Genomic DNA, 20,884 nt, shown 5'->3' on the forward strand with positions numbered 1-20,884 from the left:
TGGTCCGTGAACCGGAGTTGCCACTAAGGCCAGGAACAGCCGCTCCTGTTCACACGTGCTTCCTGCAAGGTGGCAACTGGAAGGTATGTGTGTGGGGGGGGGGAGAGGAAGAGAGAGAGAGAGAAAGAAAAAGAGTAAGAGAGAAAGAAAGGAAGGGAGAGAGGGAGGGAGAGAGAGACAGAGAAAAGAGAGACAAAGATAGAAAGAGAAAGAGAGAAAAAAGAAAGAAAAAGAAGGAAAGAGAAAAAGTTGGAGAGAGAGAGAAGAAGGAAGAAAGAAAGAAAAAGAAAGAGAGAGAGAGATAAGAAAGGAAGGAAGGAAAGAAGGAAAAGAAAGGAAAGAAAGAAAGGGGGAGAAGGAGACACAAGAAAGAAAAAGAAAGAAAGAAAGAAAGAAAGAAAGAAAGAAAGAAAGAAAGAAAGAAAGAAAGAAAGAAAACAAACTTATGATCACAATTGAGCCCAAAATTTTGGTTGCTAAGCAAGAGCGTTGTTAAATGAGTTTCACCACATTTTCCAAGTTGGCCACTCCCACCCAGTCACATGACCGTCAAGCCATGCCCACAAAATAGGCCACACCTACAGAATGGGTTCTAAAAATTTGAAACCCACCACTGCTTCGGACACCCACAGGTCACCCGCCAAGCGGCAGAGGAAAAAAAGGCGTTTGAAATTAGCCCTCTCTGCCGCTCTGCTAAAAAGGCAGGAACCATGGCCAGGGCATGACAGGACAATCATAGGATTTGTTGGCCGTTGGTTTTAGTTCATGGAATATATCTACGAATATAACTGGAAGGAATGTGTGTATTTGAGGGGGGGGGGAGAGAGAGAGAGAGAGAGAGACAGAAAGAGAGAAAGGAAGGAAGGGTGGGAGAGAGAGAAAAAAGACAGAGACAGAGAGAGAACGAAAGAAGGTGGGAGGCAGAGACACAAGAAAGTAAGGAAGGAAGGAAAGAAAAAGAAAGAGAACTCATGACCACAATTGAGCCCAAAACTTTGGTTTCTAAGCAAGATCGTTGTTAAGTGAGTTTCATCACATTTTACAATTTGGGCATGTCCACCTGGTCACATGACCAACAAGCCATGCCCAAAAAATAGGCCACGCCCACAGAATAAATAGTATGTGAAACTCACCCCTGGAACACACATATGTTATGTGTGCCTCGGTACTTTAAAGTATTTGATTTATATTGTTGATTTTAACTGGAATTCTTCATCTGTAATTCACAATATCATTTTCCCAGAGATTTCTTACCTTTTGAAATGTTTTTTTTTTTTATAGGCGTTCATATTTGCAACACCTATGCTTATGGTGTGCGTGCAGTTGTTCAATGCATTCCTGCTTGGCTGAGATTTGTCCAGTGCCTGCGCCGATACCGTGATACTAAGCGAGCCTTTCCCCATCTGGTTAATGCTGGGAAATACTCCACCACATTTTTTATGGTGACATTTGCAGCCCTTTACAGCACCCACAAAGGTATTATTTTGGAGTCTTTGCTTACAAATCCAGGGTCTCTGTTTTTAAGTGCCATCTTATTTGAGATTTCTCAGAATTACTTACTTAACTTTACTGGGGTCATTATCCAGCACAAGACTTCATAGAGTTGCTGACAGTGTGCATTTATGAGTCACAAGCAGCCCTTGGTTAATGATGGCAGTTGGAATTGGGAACTCCATTGCTAAGCAAGGCTAAGTGACTACACCAACTTATGACAGCAGTTCCAGTTTTGATTGTTAGGCGAAACAACAGAACTTCAAACATAAGAGCTTGGACCAAAAAGAACCCAGCTACACCAATAGAAGAACACAATAGGAGCTTTACAAACAATCATATCCCAGTCTTAGGAGAAGAGCCAGGTCTTAAAGAGCCTTCTGGAATCCTAAGAGAGTGGGTACCATGCCTTATCATGGAGTGGATGCTATTCCAGAAGACAGGAGCTATGACAGAGGAGGCATGCGTCCTTGGTTCCATAATATGAAATAAGAATGCAAGTACCATAAACATATATGCAAGAGGAGTTATAAAATTAATTTTAAATCTGTTAGGCCTACAAATTGATTCTGATTGTTTCCAATTAAATCAATTGCTCTTTTTATATAGTCAGTGCCATTTTTAAATGTTTCTTAAGATTTATGCAAATATACATTTATTATAAACAAAGACAGTTTAGCTCATAGAATCTATAATATTTCAAAAAGTATTTAATAATTTTACTCCCCTTCTGATACCAGTACACCAACCTACTGCATGAAGCTGAAATATATAATTGTCTGATGAATGTGAAGAAAAATAACCAGTTCTAGAAAAGTACCTATTGATCACACATACACAGGGACACAAACACACACAGAAATATACGATAGGAAATTGCTTTTGAATTATTAATCTGCAGACTGAGATCTCTGAACCATTGTGTTCCTAAATATCTGTGGTAAGAAACCACAGTGATTTCCTTTAGTTGTTTTTACAGAAGAATAAAGCACTTAGTATTTTAGGCAATTATAGCATCTTTATGTTCCCCCAACTCCACCTCTTTCAACTGTTACTCCAGTCAAGAGGTTTAATACTATTCTAAAATATATACTAATATTTTAGATGTGTTGTATTTGTGCTGATGTAACAAAAAGGCAACAGTAAAAATATTGGGTTTCTGTCTGGATGGTCTCTTGTGACGAGCCGATGGACAGAGAATGGAAGTAGTGAACTTCCTCCCATATTTGGGCATATCAGGGGTTGTGACTTTAAATATATAATATTTTAGATATATATATACTAATTTATTTACTTTTGCACATATTTCACTTATATGTCAGAATAGAAAAACTGTCAACTTTGTTCTATTATTTTCACCCCAGTAAACTTCTAATTTTCTTCAGTTGACTTATATTTTTTATATAAGATAAACATCAGGCTTCACATGGAAATCTAGATCTTCCCAATTTGATGATAGTGAAGAAGAATCAACACTTAAAACTTCAAAGTAAAATCCAAATGTTTACATACAAATTCAAGGATATTGGCATTACATTTGTATCAAAATTAACAATATTTGAAAAAAGTTTTCCTTGAGAAAAAGGGAATGGTGGATGCTGCTGCTTGAAGGCATATGTGGGGCTTTAAGAGGAAATACCCTAGTTTTTCCTTACTTCCAGAAACATAAAACACTGGTGCCTAACACAGCACACTCTGAAGAACCCTGTCTTCAGAAAGATTATGGGAAAATGTAGGGAAAGGGTTTGTAAGACTTGTTTATTCAGTAAGAATAATATGTACAATGTGTCAAGGAAGAGAGAGAGATTCCTGGTATGGCAGATTATTTCTGAATAGTATTTGAGGCTTAAAAAAACAGTTTTCAACCATCTTGGACCAAATTCATTAGGCATTACATTTTTATACAGGTCTACCCAGAAGTAAGTTTCATTCATTTTAGTAAAACTTTACTTTTGGGTTAACTAGATACTGAAATGCAAGCAAAATCTTTTCTATAATTACTATAAGCCCCAAAGTAAAGCATGAAAAATGAATTAAAAAAAATTATATGATTAGATAAGACAGTTTCTAATATCTGCATCCCCTTCTTTGCTTTTTACTTTCTTTGCCTGGCCTATTTATGAGATACTGAGAATATTTTTTATATAGTTAGAGTTATTTGGAATTCTGGAAAGAGCAAAGAAATCTAATTCCAGAGTTATATAAATGGTTATATAATACTTTAGCATTCTAATAAAAAGAAAATAAAGGAAATATTTTTAGTCAGCAAAGATGAACATGAATTGTTTAACATAGGATAATGAATGGCAAAGATAGAGCATGTGAAATATTTTTTTTCTGTGAAATTGAATTTTTACTTGTCTCTCTATACAAGCAAATGACCAATATTCACTCTCCATGTGCTTGGATTTTATCAGGCCTCAAGAAAATAAGTAGCCACATTTCTCTATTACTACATCTTCCAAATAAATATTTTACATTCCAATATAAAATAAATATAAGTTTAATAATTATAGTATGAGAATTCATTTATTTAAAGAAATTTGAAGACCATTCAACTGATCAGATGACTCTTGGTTGCATCCATAAGTCAAAGTCAAAACTAATAGAAATCAAAATAGTGAAACATGATTGTACATATCTACATAGTTGAGCATCACAGACATTTTCTCAGTGGAATTCTCAATTATCTCAATGCTCAGAAGGAAAGTCAAATCTTCATGGCTCTGTGAAAGGCTAATAGTTGGGCCATCTGAACAGAAGTGGAGAGGGGGGGACTCATTTCAAAGGGCAGTGACAGCAGCAAAGGAGGCATATCCCATTAGCTGACATACCGCCTTAGAGAAGGACATGGTACATTCCCATTTTATGTAACCTGGTAATTCTTTATTTTTTGTTATTCTGGCTAAAAAATAATGCTTGTGCCTTTCTCTTATTACTGAGATGTGGTGAGCTTGGCTGACATTTTGGATCTTGCCATTGCCATTTCCTCACCATTGCAGTATCACCAAAGGCTGTTTTTTATTTAAAAATATTTAAATTATTGCCTAAAACTAACACAATTAGTTTGATAAAGGTTTTTTTTTGTAAATTTTAAGTTGCTTCCATTCTATAATTTTTAACTTAGGCTTTCAAAAAACTTGCATAAAAGACTTGGTGTAAAATTAGCATACCCAAAGATGTTATGAGAATTGGTTAAGCATGTGAGACTATATGTGAACAATTTTATGGTAGTCAGGAGATGATATCATTTATCTTTCTTTCTAATCATGGGAGGTTAAACTTACAATTTAAATAGATTTGGTTTCAGTTACAAAGTATAAGCACTCAAAGACCAAAGACCTATCAGTATTAATTAGTTATTAATAGTGTTAAATCTTTGGAAACTTTCTTCTTTAGGAATGACTATTGCTATCTGTTAAACAACAGTTTGATTTTGTTATAACTGAAATTCTCTTTCTTAGAATGTATCTTTCAAAAATGTGTTTAAATTTTCTTTTTCTTTCCTTCGTCTTTTACTTAAGTAAAACTTAATGTTGAAATTAGTTTAGAGATGATAACATGCTCAATTAAATAGATATTCCAAGGCATTGATATATAAATGACTAGAAAACAAAAGCAGAAAATGGCAGGAATCATCTTTGGAATTTAGAATTGATGTGTGTTTCTGAAGAATATTCACTTGAAGAAAAAGACGGATGGGGATGGGGGAGGAAGCAGTTCACTTACTGTCGGAATTCTGCCAAAGAAGAGATCTGCCATGGTTGTCATGGTAACCAAAATATTCATTATTTTTTAAACCTTCCTACCCCCATTACTGGCCTTATCCCTCCTATGCTCTTATATGCCAGTTGCTAAATTTCAGGAAGAAGTGAAGCCGCCAAGCTTCCATGCTGGAAATGAATACCACTTTGTGGGGAAGCTGCTTCAACATATTACAACTCTTTTGATGGGCTTGTTTTCCTTCATTGATTTTTTGATGTTGACATTTCTGGCTGTATTCCAAAGACAGAATCCCTGAGGGAGAAAGAGAAGCCAGCGAGCGAGAGAGAGATTAAGTAGGTGTGGAAGTCTGTGGGATGAAATAAAGAAATAATGAATGATCCATCTTTGATTACACTGCAGAATATATAGTCCAAGGTTCCCAAGATAGAAGTAGATGAGAATGGCTTTCCTTTCCTTTTTAATAAGAATTTACCAAGTTTAGCCTATTTTTTTTATGAATGAGTCAAAATTGACAGCTCTACCATGTCTGTTCTTAGGTGTTTTATATATGCTTTGCTCCCCAGTTTAGCTTTGAGAATGTGATAGCCTAATTTGAAATTAAACTGGATATAGCTTGGATGTACAAAGTCTCTGACTTGAAGGTTTCCACAAGATAGTTATTGAATCAGGCAGTCTGTAGCAATTTTAAAACTAAGGCAGTTTTTGATAACCTCTCAGTTATCTTGGTTTCACTATCACGGCTCAACATTTAACAGAAACCACAATGCCTGGCCCTCCCAGAAAGCTTATCATAGCCATTATGTTCTGTGCCAGTTTTTGATAGCAAACAGCATTGATTATTTTTCTCTCAGTTACACTGAGCAGAATATATTGTTTGACTTTCCTAGATAATTTAACAGTAAACATTCATTGACAGTAAATCCAATGTTAACAGTCTGCAGTATAGAAATGATTCTGCATGCATAGAGGCTATTTATACAATGTATATAAGGGTAGTCTTTGCTTAGTGACCACAGTTGGGATTGGCAGATCTATCTCTTAACCTCACAGTCACTAGGTGAAACATCACATGACCACAATAGATTTATGACCTCACTTCTGCCATGAGTCGTTAAAACAAATCAGGCATGGTTGCAGTGCAAGATATTACATAACTGTAACTTCCAATTTCACTGCTGCTTTCTCCAATTGATTCTGTTTGTTACAAGCTCATTGTGTAGCAAACAAATGGCGATGAAATGACTATGGGATGCTGCAACGGCTGTAAATGCCTGTTGGTGAAGTGGCCAAATGGTGATCACATGATGATGGGGATACTGCATAGTCATAAATATGAGATCATAACTTCAAATAGCCAGCAAAAAAGGCAGTCGCTAAGCATGGTCTACCTGTGACAAGAATTAGAAGGAAAAAATCACATAAAAAGTTATACTTTGTTGAGGGAACATTATAATTTGTGATGCTCACTTGTGCTACTTTTTTGCCTTGTTAAAATATCCAACGTAAACTATACATGTATTCTATTAGACTTGAGAGACAATTGTTAGCTTGAGGAATACCTCCATTTTTGCACCTTTTTCGACTTGTATTTTGATGCATTTTTACATGTTTCAGAAATCAAGAATCACATTTTGTGTGATTGTCCAATATAGAAGAGTGAACTTTTTATTGCAAAAACCTTCTGACAAACTGAGTCTTCCAAAATAATCGCTGAGCAATGGCAGCATGTAAACCTCTGTAAAAAAAAGTACACTCAGGTGTAATTTCTTTTCAAAATTATAGTATAAAACTATTTCTGATTTTGATGAAGTTAATATCAGTTAACCATCTGTTAACTGGTAGAAATGGTTAAATGGTAGAAAGGTTTCTGCCTAATTTGGGAGAATTACCTGGGCAGGAAAGCAAAAATGATGAGAAAATAAAAATTCAAGTACCCATAGAAAGGAAGGGAAGAATGAGAAAAGGAAGCAGAAGACTTTTCTTCATGGAAAAGTTCCCATTCCTGCCATGAAAAAGAGATGAAGGAATTATGAATGAAGGAATTAAAGGAAGCTTAAATGGACGCAAACATCTCTCCTGCCTGCTCAGACTTTCAACGGCCTGATATGACTGCTAAATCCTGTGTTCAATAAAGAAATCTTCCCTTATTTCTACTATCATTAGAACTATTAGCAAGCAAGATACAAAAAGAAACTAGCTCAGCAACACAGTTGCATTTATGGCCATTTGCTGTGTCATAAGGTTGTGTAATCAGATTTTAGGACAGTTTCTAAAAAGCAGTAGTTACTTCAATTTTTTTGGCAAAATCACACCCATAGTGACCATTGGTTTGCTGAAAAGCCATGGCATTTGTCTAACAATTGCAAAGGTTGTTAAACAACCATCACAAAAAACAATAAAAACATTTAGAACATCATTAACATTATAACTTACAACCATTATGGGGTTCCACCACAAATGCGCGAACGACAAAAGCGCACCTGACTAAACCGCGGTGACAAAACCGCGCCGACAAAACCGCGCCGACAAAACCGCGCCGACAAAACCGCGCGACAAATGAGCGACGAATGAGCCCTGAAGCGCGCCGACAACAGCGCGCCGACAACAGCGCGCCGACAACAGCGCGCCGACAACAGCGCGCTGTAACCTAACCCTAAACCTAACCCTAAACCTTACCTTAACTTAAATCGCACTTCTGTCGGTGCGCTGTTGTCGGCGCGCTGTTGTCGGCGCGCTTTTGACATCGCGGTTTTAGCGCCGCGGTTTTGTCGGCGCGCTTATGACGTTTGCGCTTTTGTCGGGTCACGCCATTATGGGTAGGCTCCATTACAGTCATAACTCAAGGATTACCTCTGGTTCCCAAAATTCTAATCGCAGGGAATCTCTATTATATCAGTTACTTGTTTAATTACTAAATATTACACTATTAGTTTTCTAGCAATTTAGAAGTAGAAAATATATTGTTAATAAACTAGTCCAATGCATCAGACATAGGTGTTAAGATACACATCTTTAAAACGTCAAACAACTGTTTTCTTCTTTTAGTTAAAATGTTTTGTGAAACATGAATAATAACTATATAAAATGAATTAAATATGCAAATCATAACTAGAAATGTTACAGTAAAATTTTATTATACCATAGGAGTAGAATGAAATTTCCCAAATTTCATAGAGAAATCCCATAGGAACAAGCACTATTTTGAAAGAGATAAGAAAATATTCCTTATCTTGCTGCATTTTAAACTGGTAATAGTTGACAGGAATTAAACACAACAGCTTTTCCTACAACTATTTTATTCGGTATGTTGACTTAATTTCAAATGTCTTTGTACATGAAAGTCCTCGAGTAGAAGTTCTGTGTTTTTTTTAATACAGACAGACATTATAAGTGCATGTACCATGGCTTATTTCTACCAATAAAAGAGAATTGTAATGCTTGAGGGTTCTATTTGGAATATCAATGTTCTGATTTTCTGAACAGCATTGAAAAGAATTGTTAGGATTCGCTAGTGGAGATTGAGATATAATTGCTTGCCTAAAGCAACATCATTTTGGAACATCTCTTGAATACCAATGAGGAAAAACAATGGGGGAATAAAGGTGACAACTGAATCCTAGAAACATGAATATTGAGAGAGAGGTTAAGGGTATTGTAGACAAAAAATTCAGAAGGTGAGACCAAATGGTTCAGGAATGGATACCTTTTTATAATATTTTTCTTGGAAATCGTATCTGATTTCTTTATTTGTGATTATATATTTTTTCAATAGTTCCACTGTAGAAATTTTACAGAAAACATAGTTTCCTAATCGCTACTTAGGACAGCGGTGGCCTAAGGATCCAGCAAAAGAAAATATTGATTCTGCCAGAACAATTGAATAGAAGTGCCTCCTTATTTTTCTTCTTTCTCAATGTTTGAAAATAATTTAAATATGTGTGGAGAATGGATCATTTGAATTCTAGATCCTTTACATATTCAAAAGTTTTTGGGACAGACAGAAAAATGTTGGCTCTTTGGGAAATTGACAAATTTATGATAACATTTATAAAAGTATTTTGTAAAAGTTTTAAGGAGTGCTCCTATGATCTTGTCTTAAAAGTTCAGTAATTTTGTTCATATTCGTCTAGCCATTCATATTAAGTCCCTTTTTAGATGCTTCCTTCAATATTTGCCTTGTTTTCCTGTGGGCACTTCAGACACCTTTGATTGTAGTTTACATCCCATGATGGCTTGCGTATCATCATAGATAGAGATAGATTCTCTCTTACAGCACGTGGTTCCAAAATTATCTACTTTTACTTAAGAGTTATAAAATGGAAACCCAGTATTAAATACCTAATACAATAGCCAAGCAAAGCCCACCTTATTTTTCAGCTTTCATTTTTGACATTTTCCAAAAATACGAGGTCTGAGAACCATAGGACAATTTAGTTTGCTCTGTTTTAGTTTCTAGTTGCAACTAATTAAATCTGCTCATTACTGTTAAATTATTCTAAATGATTTATAATTGATCTATATTAATTTTGTCATGTGCAAAGGAAGAAAATGAAGAGACATGCACAGGACTTGCGTATAATAGTAAGCCATAATTTAAATTTAGGTGTATAACCAAGAATTTGTGCAGTGTAGCATCTACCCTTCAATTTTCTTTTCTCTGAAAGAAATAAATGCAGCCAGTAATAGCAATAAAACAGGAATAAACATAATTGTAGCAGTTATTATAGTTATGTTCATAATAGTGGTAGGTAATAGTGGGTGTGTTCCATATTAACTAAGCTCCCTCCCTTTCAGAATAGATACACTATATCATGGTTTAGCATAATGTGTAAACCAGATTTGTGGCTTAAAATTAATTGTAGATAGTTTCTAAATAAATCTACTTCATGTTAGCATTGTTTTTATGGTTTGTTTAGGGAAGCTAGGTTTATTTTAAACCATAGCTTCTGATTTCTTTTTTAAAAACAATATTTCAGTGAAACTGAAGCTTTTATTGCTCCCCATATGCATATAGAGAAGAAAAGCTATTTTGAAATCCTGGCACTCTGGAGATCACTCCATTGTACACATAACCATATATTATAATTGATCATTGTGAATGAAGCTGTTAACATTAATCTTTAAAGTTTGAGGTTGTTACATTATGGCTAAAACATTCTGGTAGTAAAACTTACATGTTAAGCAGATAAACGATGAATACATTATTATAAATTATCAAGATGGTAAATATGCCAATTTATGAAAAATGCTGCAAGGTCTAATTCGGTGTCTTGGTCTGTTTCAGTGGAACAGGCACATTTGTTCCTTGAGATTTATGATTACAAAATCAAAAACAAATATATCTTTATACATGAAATTCTACCATAACTCCCCAATTCTTATTTGAGATAATCTTGCTTTAGGATTAGACAACCTGTAGACCTCAGAACACTTCCAAAAGCTGATACTGAAAAGTAATTCTGAATGAATTAGAAGGATATTGTTTTAATATGTGGGGAGGATTAAATACATTTAGTTTTTGTCCTGACACATTTCTTTATCCTTATTTTTTATCCTGTGCAGACCCTGTTTTAACTGGACTTTTATTGCAATAAAAACCAATTGATGTAAAAGAATGACTTAAATTTTTTTTCAGCTGATATCAACTGAATTTTAAATACTTATGCTATGTGTTCAAAAAAAATCACTTGAATATTTATTTATTCAGTGTTTACATGTAGAGGGACTGTAAAGACTGGCATTTGTGTGGCAGAATTTTTATGAAGAACCTAGTAATTAAAGCTTGAGAGAAACTTGCTATCTTCTGCCTACAGTAGAACCTCTGGCCACGACCAGAATTTGTTCCCTAACTTTGATCACAACCCAATTTGGTTGTGACATGAACCTATTTTTGGAAATTTGGCACTTACAAAAAAATGGTGCGGAAGGTGAAATTAGTTGCGAAAAAAAAATTGTGAATTTTTTGGTCGGAACCCGATTTGGTTGTGGTCAGAAGCATTCGTGACCAGAGATTCTACTCTATATAAATTTTTGCATTGGACCTCTCTATTTCAGCAGTATTTGAATGCCTTTGTTGATATAATCTTGTGCAATCTTAATCCTGTCACCTATTTTTAAAAAGTGACTGCTGTTTCCCCCTTTGGCCAGATCCTTTTAACCACCTTGGCCTGAGTTTATAAATTTAGTTAATCAGTACCTATAATTTGAGGTTGTTTAATATATATTATAATATATATGATTTATATTACAAGATGTTTGATATAATCTCAGGGTTTGCCACAAAGAAGAGGGAGTCAAACTAAACCAAGGCACCTGAGGGGAGAACAAGAAGCAATGGGTGGAAACTAATCAAGGAGAGGAGCAACTTAGAACTGAGGAGAAATTTCCTGACAGTTAGAACAATGAATCAGTGGAACAGAAGTTGCCTCCAGAAGTTGTGAATGCCCCAACAACTGGAAGTCTTTAAGAAGATGTTGGATAGCCATTTGTCTGGAACGGTATAGGGTTTCCTGCCTAGGCAGGAGGTTGGACTAGAAGACCTCCAAGGTCCCTTCCAACTCTGCTATTGTATTATTTGTATTAATTATATGAAAACATGTACCCAAGATACGTTATAGAGGAGACTTTACAATGTAAAATGTAAATGCATATTGAAAATTAGATGAAACAATATTGGACAAAGATTTAATATATATTTTAGTGGAAAAAGTATCCTGTATTAATTTAAATTCTACTATATGTAGAATTTAAAGTAATCCTTACTACATCTGAATTATTTTCATGAATTTAGTCTAAAAACAAAAAAAGGATCAAGCTCCCCCTTTTCCCCAGGGATACCATCTCTATTCACTCTTTATTATAAAATACCCTGGTAGATAACTGCTAAGTGGATTGATGATATTCTTATTTATTTGATTTTTTCTGTGTGTGTGCAACATTGAGTTACATGTTTTGTATGTGAAAGCATCCATTTCCATCTACTGGAGAAAATTTGAATGGCATCCTTATTGGTTATGATAACAAAAGCAATCTGCATTTATGCAATAGTTTCTCTAAGAGTTTAACATATTTCACATACACAATTTCTTATTATCAAGCTATCCATGAAAGTATCTGGCTGTCTCAGATAAATACTTTGTTGTCAGATAAATTATTTCTTACTAACGGTATGATTACTTAAATCAGGTTTCCCATACATTTTACTCTCTTAAGATAAGATCTAACACAAGCCTCCTATCCTTCTGCAAGAGCCTAAAGTTCTGCTCCTTGGCCTAGGGACCAAATGGGGGAGGTCCATGCTGAAGGTGACTGTTGGATTGATGGTAGACCCCTCCCCCCGCCTTTGCTCTGCTCTCCACCTGTCCATCATTTTGGATATCATATTGATGTATTCTCATTGTGTACAGTTTACATGTCTTTCATTTTCTTCCTTTTTATTATTGTAAGCCACTTAGAGTAGCCCCATTGCAAGATAGCTGGCAAATAAATTAAACAAACGTTGTTTCATAGGTTTAGTAAACCATCAAAATCCATGTTAAATGCTAGCAAAATTCAGAATACATAGTTCCATTAATGGTGGCAACCCATCCTGGTCCAGAGGTAATAAAGCAAGTCCAAATCACAATTCTGCCATCACCACATTTCACAGATGGAATGGGGTTCTTTTACTGGAATGCCTTTCCCCAAACATAACTATTTTTTTGTTTATTCAAGCTCAAAAGTGCTATTTTAGTCTCAGCCATGCACAGAACACTCTTCCAATAACCTTTTGGCTTATTCACATGATCTTTCTCAATGTGTAGATAGGCAATAAAGTTCCTTTTTGGAGAGTAGTTTCACCTTAAAAATATGATCTGCATGTAATTTTAAACTCTTTTAATTGGTTGTTATGTACTTATTGCTATTCTGTACTCATTCATTATTATTCAATCTTGCTTATGCTCCACAGTTGTAATCAGATACTGACATACTGTATATAACCCCACCATCTTGTTATCATTAAAAACACAGACACACACAGACACACAAACACACACTGAAGCCTATTGAACACAAGGTTGAGACAGTCAAATAATATGTATTCTTGGGAGGAGTAAGCAATTTAAAATATTTGAACACAATAATGAATTGCAGAGCTACACTGAAACTCTTAGTATCCTCATCCTTTAAAGAAAAATAAACATACATCCTCACACTGTACAAAGATGAGTGTTTATGACCTTTGTGGGGTGGAGTTCAGAATGTCATTGGTAATCCTTCCCTGTAGCATGTAAAGGTAACTTCCTTTTAACCAACTATACTCTAATAAGAATCTAAGTGGTTATTCAGATGTGAATAATCAAGGCTTTTTATAGATGTGGAAAGGAGATACTACGTAATATTTCTTTAAAGGCAGTGTTATAGGGGTTTGCACTTATATAAAATACTATCCACTGCCAAAAGTAATCTGAGACATGATTAACTAAATTCCATTTTATGGAGTGAAGTGTGCACTATATACTCTTGTTTAACATTACTGTTTTTCTTTCTTATAGTTCAAAAACACAACGACTACCAAGTATTCTTCTATTTGTGGATTGTCTTCTACTTCATTAGTTCCTGCTATACTCTTATCTGGGACTTGAAGATGGACTGGGGTCTTTTTGACAAGAACGCCGGTGAAAATACTTTCCTCCGGGAAGAGATTGTATACCCACAAAAAGTGTGTATATGGACAGTGTTTATTTGGAAATGGTTATGAGAGACTGCAACTGTTAAGTGTGCGTGCTGAAGCCAGCTTCTGCTAATAATTTCTGTTTAAACTGAGCATTATCTAGATCAGTGGTAGTCAACCTGGTCCCTACTGCCCACAGCTTTCGTGGTGGGCGGTAGGGATTTTGTCCAATACTGAAGCACTTTCCTTTTTTAAAATTTAATTGACTTTTAAAAAAAATTTCATAGCATTATTTAAAAACATTTTCATTAGGTTTTCATAAAACCACCATTACTGTGGAACCGGTGGGCGGTTAGAAAATTTTACTACTAACAGAGATGGGCGGTAGGTATAAAAAGGTTGATTACCCCTAATCTAGATTGTAGATAGACACTATCTTTAAAAACGTGTTTTGAAACGGAGAACTGATTAGGCTGAAACATAGTTGGAGGATCAAAAATAAGTAAGATACTCACATGAAGAATTAGTTCTGAAAGAGCAAAAAGATTAATTTCAATTTTTCTTCCATCACCTTAGCAGCTAATTATTTTCTCTTTCATTTTCTCTGTTTCTGTTCCTCAAACATGCACACATTTTCACTGGTCATCTTCTCCCATCCCCACTTCTTAGTGGCATAAAGCAATAACCGGGTGCTCTAGAGATGATCCTAGGTTTGTTTGAACATGTCTGGAACCTAATAATTGGTTAAGTTGTAGTTTGGCAAAAAAAAAAAAAGGATATATACTGTGCAGAAGCTCTTATGTGCAAGCAAGTCTTTCAAGGCATCAAGATGTTTATGTTTGACACCAACATAAAATGAAGGTATACTGTATTTCTTGCAGTTATGTTACTGTCCATCAAAAGAATGCAGAATAGAACCAAAAAACTAAAATGATTGTTGTCTTTGCTTAATAGATTTTTTATTGCAAGTATTGTAGTAATAGATTGTAAAGTACAAGTAAGCTATTATGGTATGTTATGGTTTGAAAGATCTATAGTTCCTTAACAGGATACAGATTGTCCTTTACTTACAACCATTCATTTAGTGACTGTTTGAAGTTACAACAGTACTTTAAAAAGTTACTTACAACTGTTTTTCACACTTAAAACCATTTGCAGCATCCCCACAGTCACGTGATCAAAATTCGGACACTTGGCAACTTGTGATTGTTTCAGGGACCCAAGGTCATGTGATTTATCTTTTGCAACCTTTTGACAAGTAAAGTCAATGGGGAAGCCAGATTCATTTTATTTATTTATTTATTTATTTATTTATTTATTTATTTATTTATTTATTTATTTATTTATTAGACTTATATACCGCTTCATAGGGATTTCAGCCCTCTCTAAGCGGTTTACAGATTTTTAGCAAATTGAGTCAGCAAATTGCCCCCAACAATCCGGGTACTCATTTTACCCACCTCGGAAGGATGGAAGGCTGAGTCAACCTTGAGCCGGTGAGATTTGAACCACTGAACTGCAGATAACAGTCAGCTGAAGTGGCCTGCAGTACTGCCCCCTAACCACTGCGCCACCTCGGCTCTTTTAATGTTACTAGCTTAACAACAGCAAGTGATTCAGATAAGAACTGTGGCAAGAAAAGTCATAAAATGGGGCAAAACTCATTCAACCCCTGTCTTGCTTAATTGAAATTTTGGTTACGGTTGTAAATCAAAGAATTCCTATGTTTAGAAAAAGAATATCAAATTCATTTACTGGCAAACCATCAGAAGTGAAACTGTTGCTGCCCTTTCAGTTAGTGCAATGTTTATTCTTCAACCAGTAGACAGCTAGAAATGCAGCTCATCTCCGATGATACTGTACTTAGAGCAGTGTTTCTCAACCTTGGCAACTTGAAGATGTCCGGACTTCAACTCCCAGCATTCGCTGGCTGGGGAATTCTGGGAGTTGAAGACCAGACATCTTCAAGTTGCCAAGGTTGAGAAACACTGACTTATAGTCATAAAAAATGACTGCAAACGTAGAGTCTGCAAATGAAGAACTGGCTATCTCTATTTGCATATATTTATTTGGAGGTTGATTTGGTGGATATTATTCCTTGATACTACAGCTCCCTGTTTTGTCTGTTTATCAGGCCTATTACTATTGTGCCATTGTAGAGGATGTGATTCTACGTTTTGCGTGGACTATCCAGATTTCTCTGACTACCATGGAAATTCATCCTTTTGCCGGTGACATCATTGCTACTGTATTTGCACCACTAGAGGTTTTCCGGTAAGACGCACTGCGCTGATTGCATAGTTACTGAGTTTTGGAAGGCCTATTTGCAAATAATTATGACTGTATTTATCCCCTATAATTAAAAAAATATATTTTATTCTCTCTCTACAGCTCTAAATCAGCCCACTCAGATGAACAATGCTTGTGGCATTCAAAAAAAGTATTATATAGCATTTTAAAATGCAGACAGAAACTGCAAATCAAAAGAAACCTAGGATATGGTCTCTAGCATTCAGGATTTGAAACATCTACATTTATAACTATTAGAAGTATCCCAGAAGCTAATTAATATAATTCCATATTATTTTTAGGAGGGGTTATAAAATATCTATAAAAGTGTAATTTGCATTTTACCACAGTTTGAGAATTTGGGTTTATCTAGGTTTGGGGATCAAACCTAGATTTAATATTTGAGGAAGGGGACTAGGCTTCAGTATCTCAAGTTTAGCATGTGCTCGCATCAACTCATTATATTGAAATTTTTATCTTTTTTCTCTCCAGTATTTGACCTGTTACATTTACATTATTTACTTTGTTGCTAGTCATATCGACACATTTTCTTGGGTTTTCTCCTTGTTTATTTTATTCTATTATTTTTCTTTTACTTTGTTTACACTTCCTTTTAATTTCTTTATTTTTTATGGTTGTGAGCCACCTAGAATAGCCCCATGGTGAGCTAGGTAGCAAATAAATTTAATAATAATATTTTTTTAAAAAAAGGGTGTCATTCAATGTACATGTATTGATTAGTCGGTTCTACCACAAAACCGCGGACGACAAAACCGCAGACGACAAAATCGCGGACGACGAAAGCGCGTACGTGACGTCATCACAGCGTGACGAAAAAGATCGAAAAATGTAAAAATAAAGCGAAAACCTTACCCTAACCCCCCCAAACCTAACCCTAAACCTAACCCTAAACCTAACCCTAAACCTAACCCTTAACGTAACGAAAAACCTAACGCTAACCCTTAACCTAACGCTAAACGTAACGCTAACGCCCTAACCCTTAACCTAACCCTAACCCTTAACCTAACCCTTACCTTTATGTGAATCGGCTTGCTGTAATTTAATTTTTATTGCAATTTTTCGATCTTTTTCGTCGCGTTGTGATGACGTCACGTACGCGATTTCGTCGACCGCGCTTTTGTGGAACGCGGTTTTGACGGGTCACGGATTAGTCAGTTGGAAAATTAATGCAAATGTTCCCTGGCTTTAGTTTATTTCTTTGTCATTCCTTTGGGGAGAAGTGGAAAATTGATTTTCCTTATAAAATACATGTATGCATTAGTGTTAGTCTATGTTAATATCTTCAAATCTTTGTTTTAGCTGCTTATTATCTTCCACTTTTCAGGCGGTTTGTGTGGAATTTCTTCCGATTAGAGAATGAGCATCTGAATAACTGTGGTGAGTTCCGAGCTGTCCGGGATATTTCAGTGGCACCACTGAATGCAGATGATCAGACCCTGCTTGAACAGATGATGGACCAGGAGGATGGTGTCCGAAACCGCCAGAAAAATAGACCTTGGAAGCGTAGCCAGAGTGTGTCTTTGCACAGACCACAACTTGCTTCACAGTACGTGTTACACAATAGCCCAATGAGTTTGTTATTTGATTAGAAGAGCTTTTCTCCATGTATTTCCCTTCGGTTTTCTCGGGACTGCAATTTCCAGAATTCCTACCTGGAATGACCAAAAAGAGTGCTGAATTTTCTGAAGGGTATAAATTAGATTTAATAAATAAATCTTAACATGGGAGAAGTAAAAGAAAGCTGGACATTTTTTTCTATTGCATTCCACCGCACAAGAAGCCAGTTTACGTGGCTTTCTGATACCCAATTTTCCTAAGGTTAAGAATTCTTAATGCATTTTAATTAATATATGTAATATTTAATTAAATTAAATTAATGCATTCGCTCTTCATGTAGCCAGAAGTTAAATATCAGTGGAAATAAAATTGATAAACTGAATTTTCTCTCATGTACACATACCAGTTACCCACAGGGTTGTTGGCATTAGATGATGGTGTTTCAGAGAGTCCTAAATCTTTTTCTCTAAATCTTGGGTTGTGCTTATCGATCTTTCCTCTCCTCATAAGATGCTATTCTTTTGTTGGGATGGATCATTCTTACGGTCCACAGTATGTGCCAGGAGAAAGTCAGCATTTTGGAAGATGGGGAACATTAACCTTGAGAATGTAGTATGTCAAGGTGCTATCTGTTCTTTGAAGTAATTGTCCTAGATTACTGTTGTGGCCCAGCAGGAGTCGTTGGAGCTGCCACCAGACTCCGACAGCGAGGGGCCCTATGAGTCAGCTTTGGAGGATGTGGAGGACCCTGGACAGGGTTCCGACTCCGAGCAGGGCGTAGAGAGGCTGGTTGTCCACCAGGAGGCGCCTGAGCCTTGGACCAGTGGGCAGGAGACAAGGGAGTGTGATCCTGACGTCATGCATTGGAGCAGTGGGGAGAAGACAAGGGAGTTGGTCCTGGATGCCCGGCAACAGAGAGCTAATACGCGTAAGGAACAGTTACATAGTTACAGGAGATAATTGCACTCAGTTGGTGGTCATTAGGCTCCTCTCAAGACTATAAAAGGAATGATTGTGCACACGCCCGTTGCAGGACTCAACGTATTCATTAGAGCTGGAGAACTCTCGTGGCTAGCTTGGCAGGCTGGATAGCTGCCAAGGTTAGCCTATGCTGGATTTCTGCCAACCTCTGGACTGTGCTGGATTGCTGTCAAGGTCTTGTCTCTGTGTTAATAAATCCTTGAAGTATCTTTGTCTCGGCGTGCTTTGGTGCAGGACGAGGGGGGTCCGAACAATTACAGACATAGGAAGGCCATGTTTTTCATGGAGCCCTACAAGTTGCAAGAAATGGAGAATGGTAGATTGAACTTTATTCATGGGCAGCTTTTTTTTCATTCAGGGCAGAAGGCTTTCAAGGAGAAGAAATCTGTGGTTGGTATAAAAATACTTAGAGTTACATTAAGATACTAAGTGAAATTGACGTTAAGTTAGATGCTGGTAATTCACTGCCTATTGGCAAGAGCAGAATGTACCTCACTTACTTAACTGTGGGAAGGTTAGAATTTATGATGAAGATGTGACATAGTTCTTGTATTCTTATATTCTTATGATCACTTATCTAATTAGATTCAACTATTAAGGTTCCTAGTACAAAGAGGTTAATATAATTTATCAAGTTGTATGCAGTATTTAACCCATTTCTAGTTTAAATCTATTGCTCTGCTCAGTTTATCGTAAAATCTGTTTCATACAGATTTTCTACATATACATATAGCCCGTATATATAGCCTGAAATTAAGATTGTTTTATTATTTCCAAATATATTGAGCTGAAGCCTGTACACCAGATCTGCATAATTTACATGCAAAACAGTTGGTGTGACTCACTACTAATAAGTAATGAATCTAGCTTCAGTAATACCCAGGGGAAGTATTAAAGCAGTTGCTGTGATTCCAGCTCCCTCGGGGCTATAACTCTTATAACAAAGCACCTCCATTGGTTTCTTGCATAAGTCTTTTGGTTGCGGTCATAACCTATTGCATAGATTCAAAGTGTAACTCCGTCTTCTGATAATCTATTGAAGCTACCATCTTCCATTGTTCCTACTGCCATCACTGATAACCTGGGCATACTGACTAGATACCAAGCTAAGTAAAAGATATTCCCCAAATGGTCTTCAATCATATTCTCCAATAAGCTTGCTGTCCTGTGGATGAAGCACATTCCTTGGTTTTAGTTACAGGATTGTTATCATTTATACCCAAATATCAATGGGATGTGCTATCAGATTTATAAGAGCTAGGGACAGTTCTCCCTCTAAGTAAATGTGTGTTTAACTCTGGGCAAGTTATCCTCGTGTCATGTTCATTGTTATGTTTTCCCTTCTTCCACCATTTTGTTCTGGATTATGATAGCTCCTTTTTATCTATAGGGGCCTTGACCTGTCCCCAGACTGATCCATTGCTGTTCTGTTTGATGTGTTTGTTACTCTTCTCTTTATGGTGATGTTAAAGTTTACACACACACACACACACACACACACACACTCACTCACTCACTCACTCACTCACCAGTGATGGGATTCAAATAATTTAACAACCGGTTCTCTGTCCTAATGACCAGCAGGGTAGGTGGGGCTTGGTGGTCATGTGACCATGTGGGTGTAGCCAACTCAACATCACTCACGTTGATGGGCGCTTCACCTTAGCTGTTACAATGGTAATAAGGGTTAACTGGAGAGGCAGTTTCTGTAAGCAGGGCAATAAAGATTAGGCTAGAAACAACACCAGAATGTTTCCTTCCTGCCTTCCTTACAGGATTAGCCCTGTAAAGTGGAAAAAAATCAAATTAAAATTTCTTCCAACAACCGGTTCTCCGAACTGCTTAGAAAGTTACCAACCGGTTCTCCTGAATAGGTGCGAACTGGCTCAATCCCACCACTGACACTTAATATTAAAGATTTTCGCATAAGTAAAAAGTAACTATGAAATTATATGGAATAAAAATAAAAACTAGAAATCAAAGAATAACTAAAAACAATAGTGCAGATAGAAAGAAAAGATGGTGATGCTAAAAAAATTAAATTATTTTGTAGCAGAAATAGCTCTTACAGGTATATTCTTCCATAGCAACAACATCAACACAATATGATTTGGGGGGAAATTTTAAGGGACTATATCATATTTTTGTTGCATTAAGTTGCAATTC

At 36.2% G+C, this 20,884-nt stretch overlaps 1 protein-coding gene across 1 annotated transcript in view; it reads left to right on the forward strand.

Annotated features, from left to right (window-relative positions):
* XPR1 (xenotropic and polytropic retrovirus receptor 1) overlaps positions 1–20,884 on the forward strand; it is a 90,666-nt gene that overhangs the window by 64,178 nt on the left and 5,604 nt on the right. The window contains exons 11-14 of the mRNA XM_087726905.1: positions 1,282–1,476; positions 13,752–13,918; positions 16,005–16,144; positions 17,505–17,726. Coding sequence (XP_087583031.1) covers positions 1,282–1,476; positions 13,752–13,918; positions 16,005–16,144; positions 17,505–17,726 — 724 coding nt within the window. The remainder of the gene's footprint in view (positions 1–1,281; positions 1,477–13,751; positions 13,919–16,004; positions 16,145–17,504; positions 17,727–20,884) is intronic.

The sequence above is a fragment of the Thamnophis sirtalis genome, unplaced genomic scaffold (genome assembly GCF_051295495.1).
Source record: "Thamnophis sirtalis isolate CommonGarterSnake01/CBP01778 unplaced genomic scaffold, rThaSir2_p1.2 scaffold_12, whole genome shotgun sequence".
Taxonomy (NCBI): domain Eukaryota; kingdom Metazoa; phylum Chordata; class Lepidosauria; order Squamata; family Natricidae; genus Thamnophis; species Thamnophis sirtalis.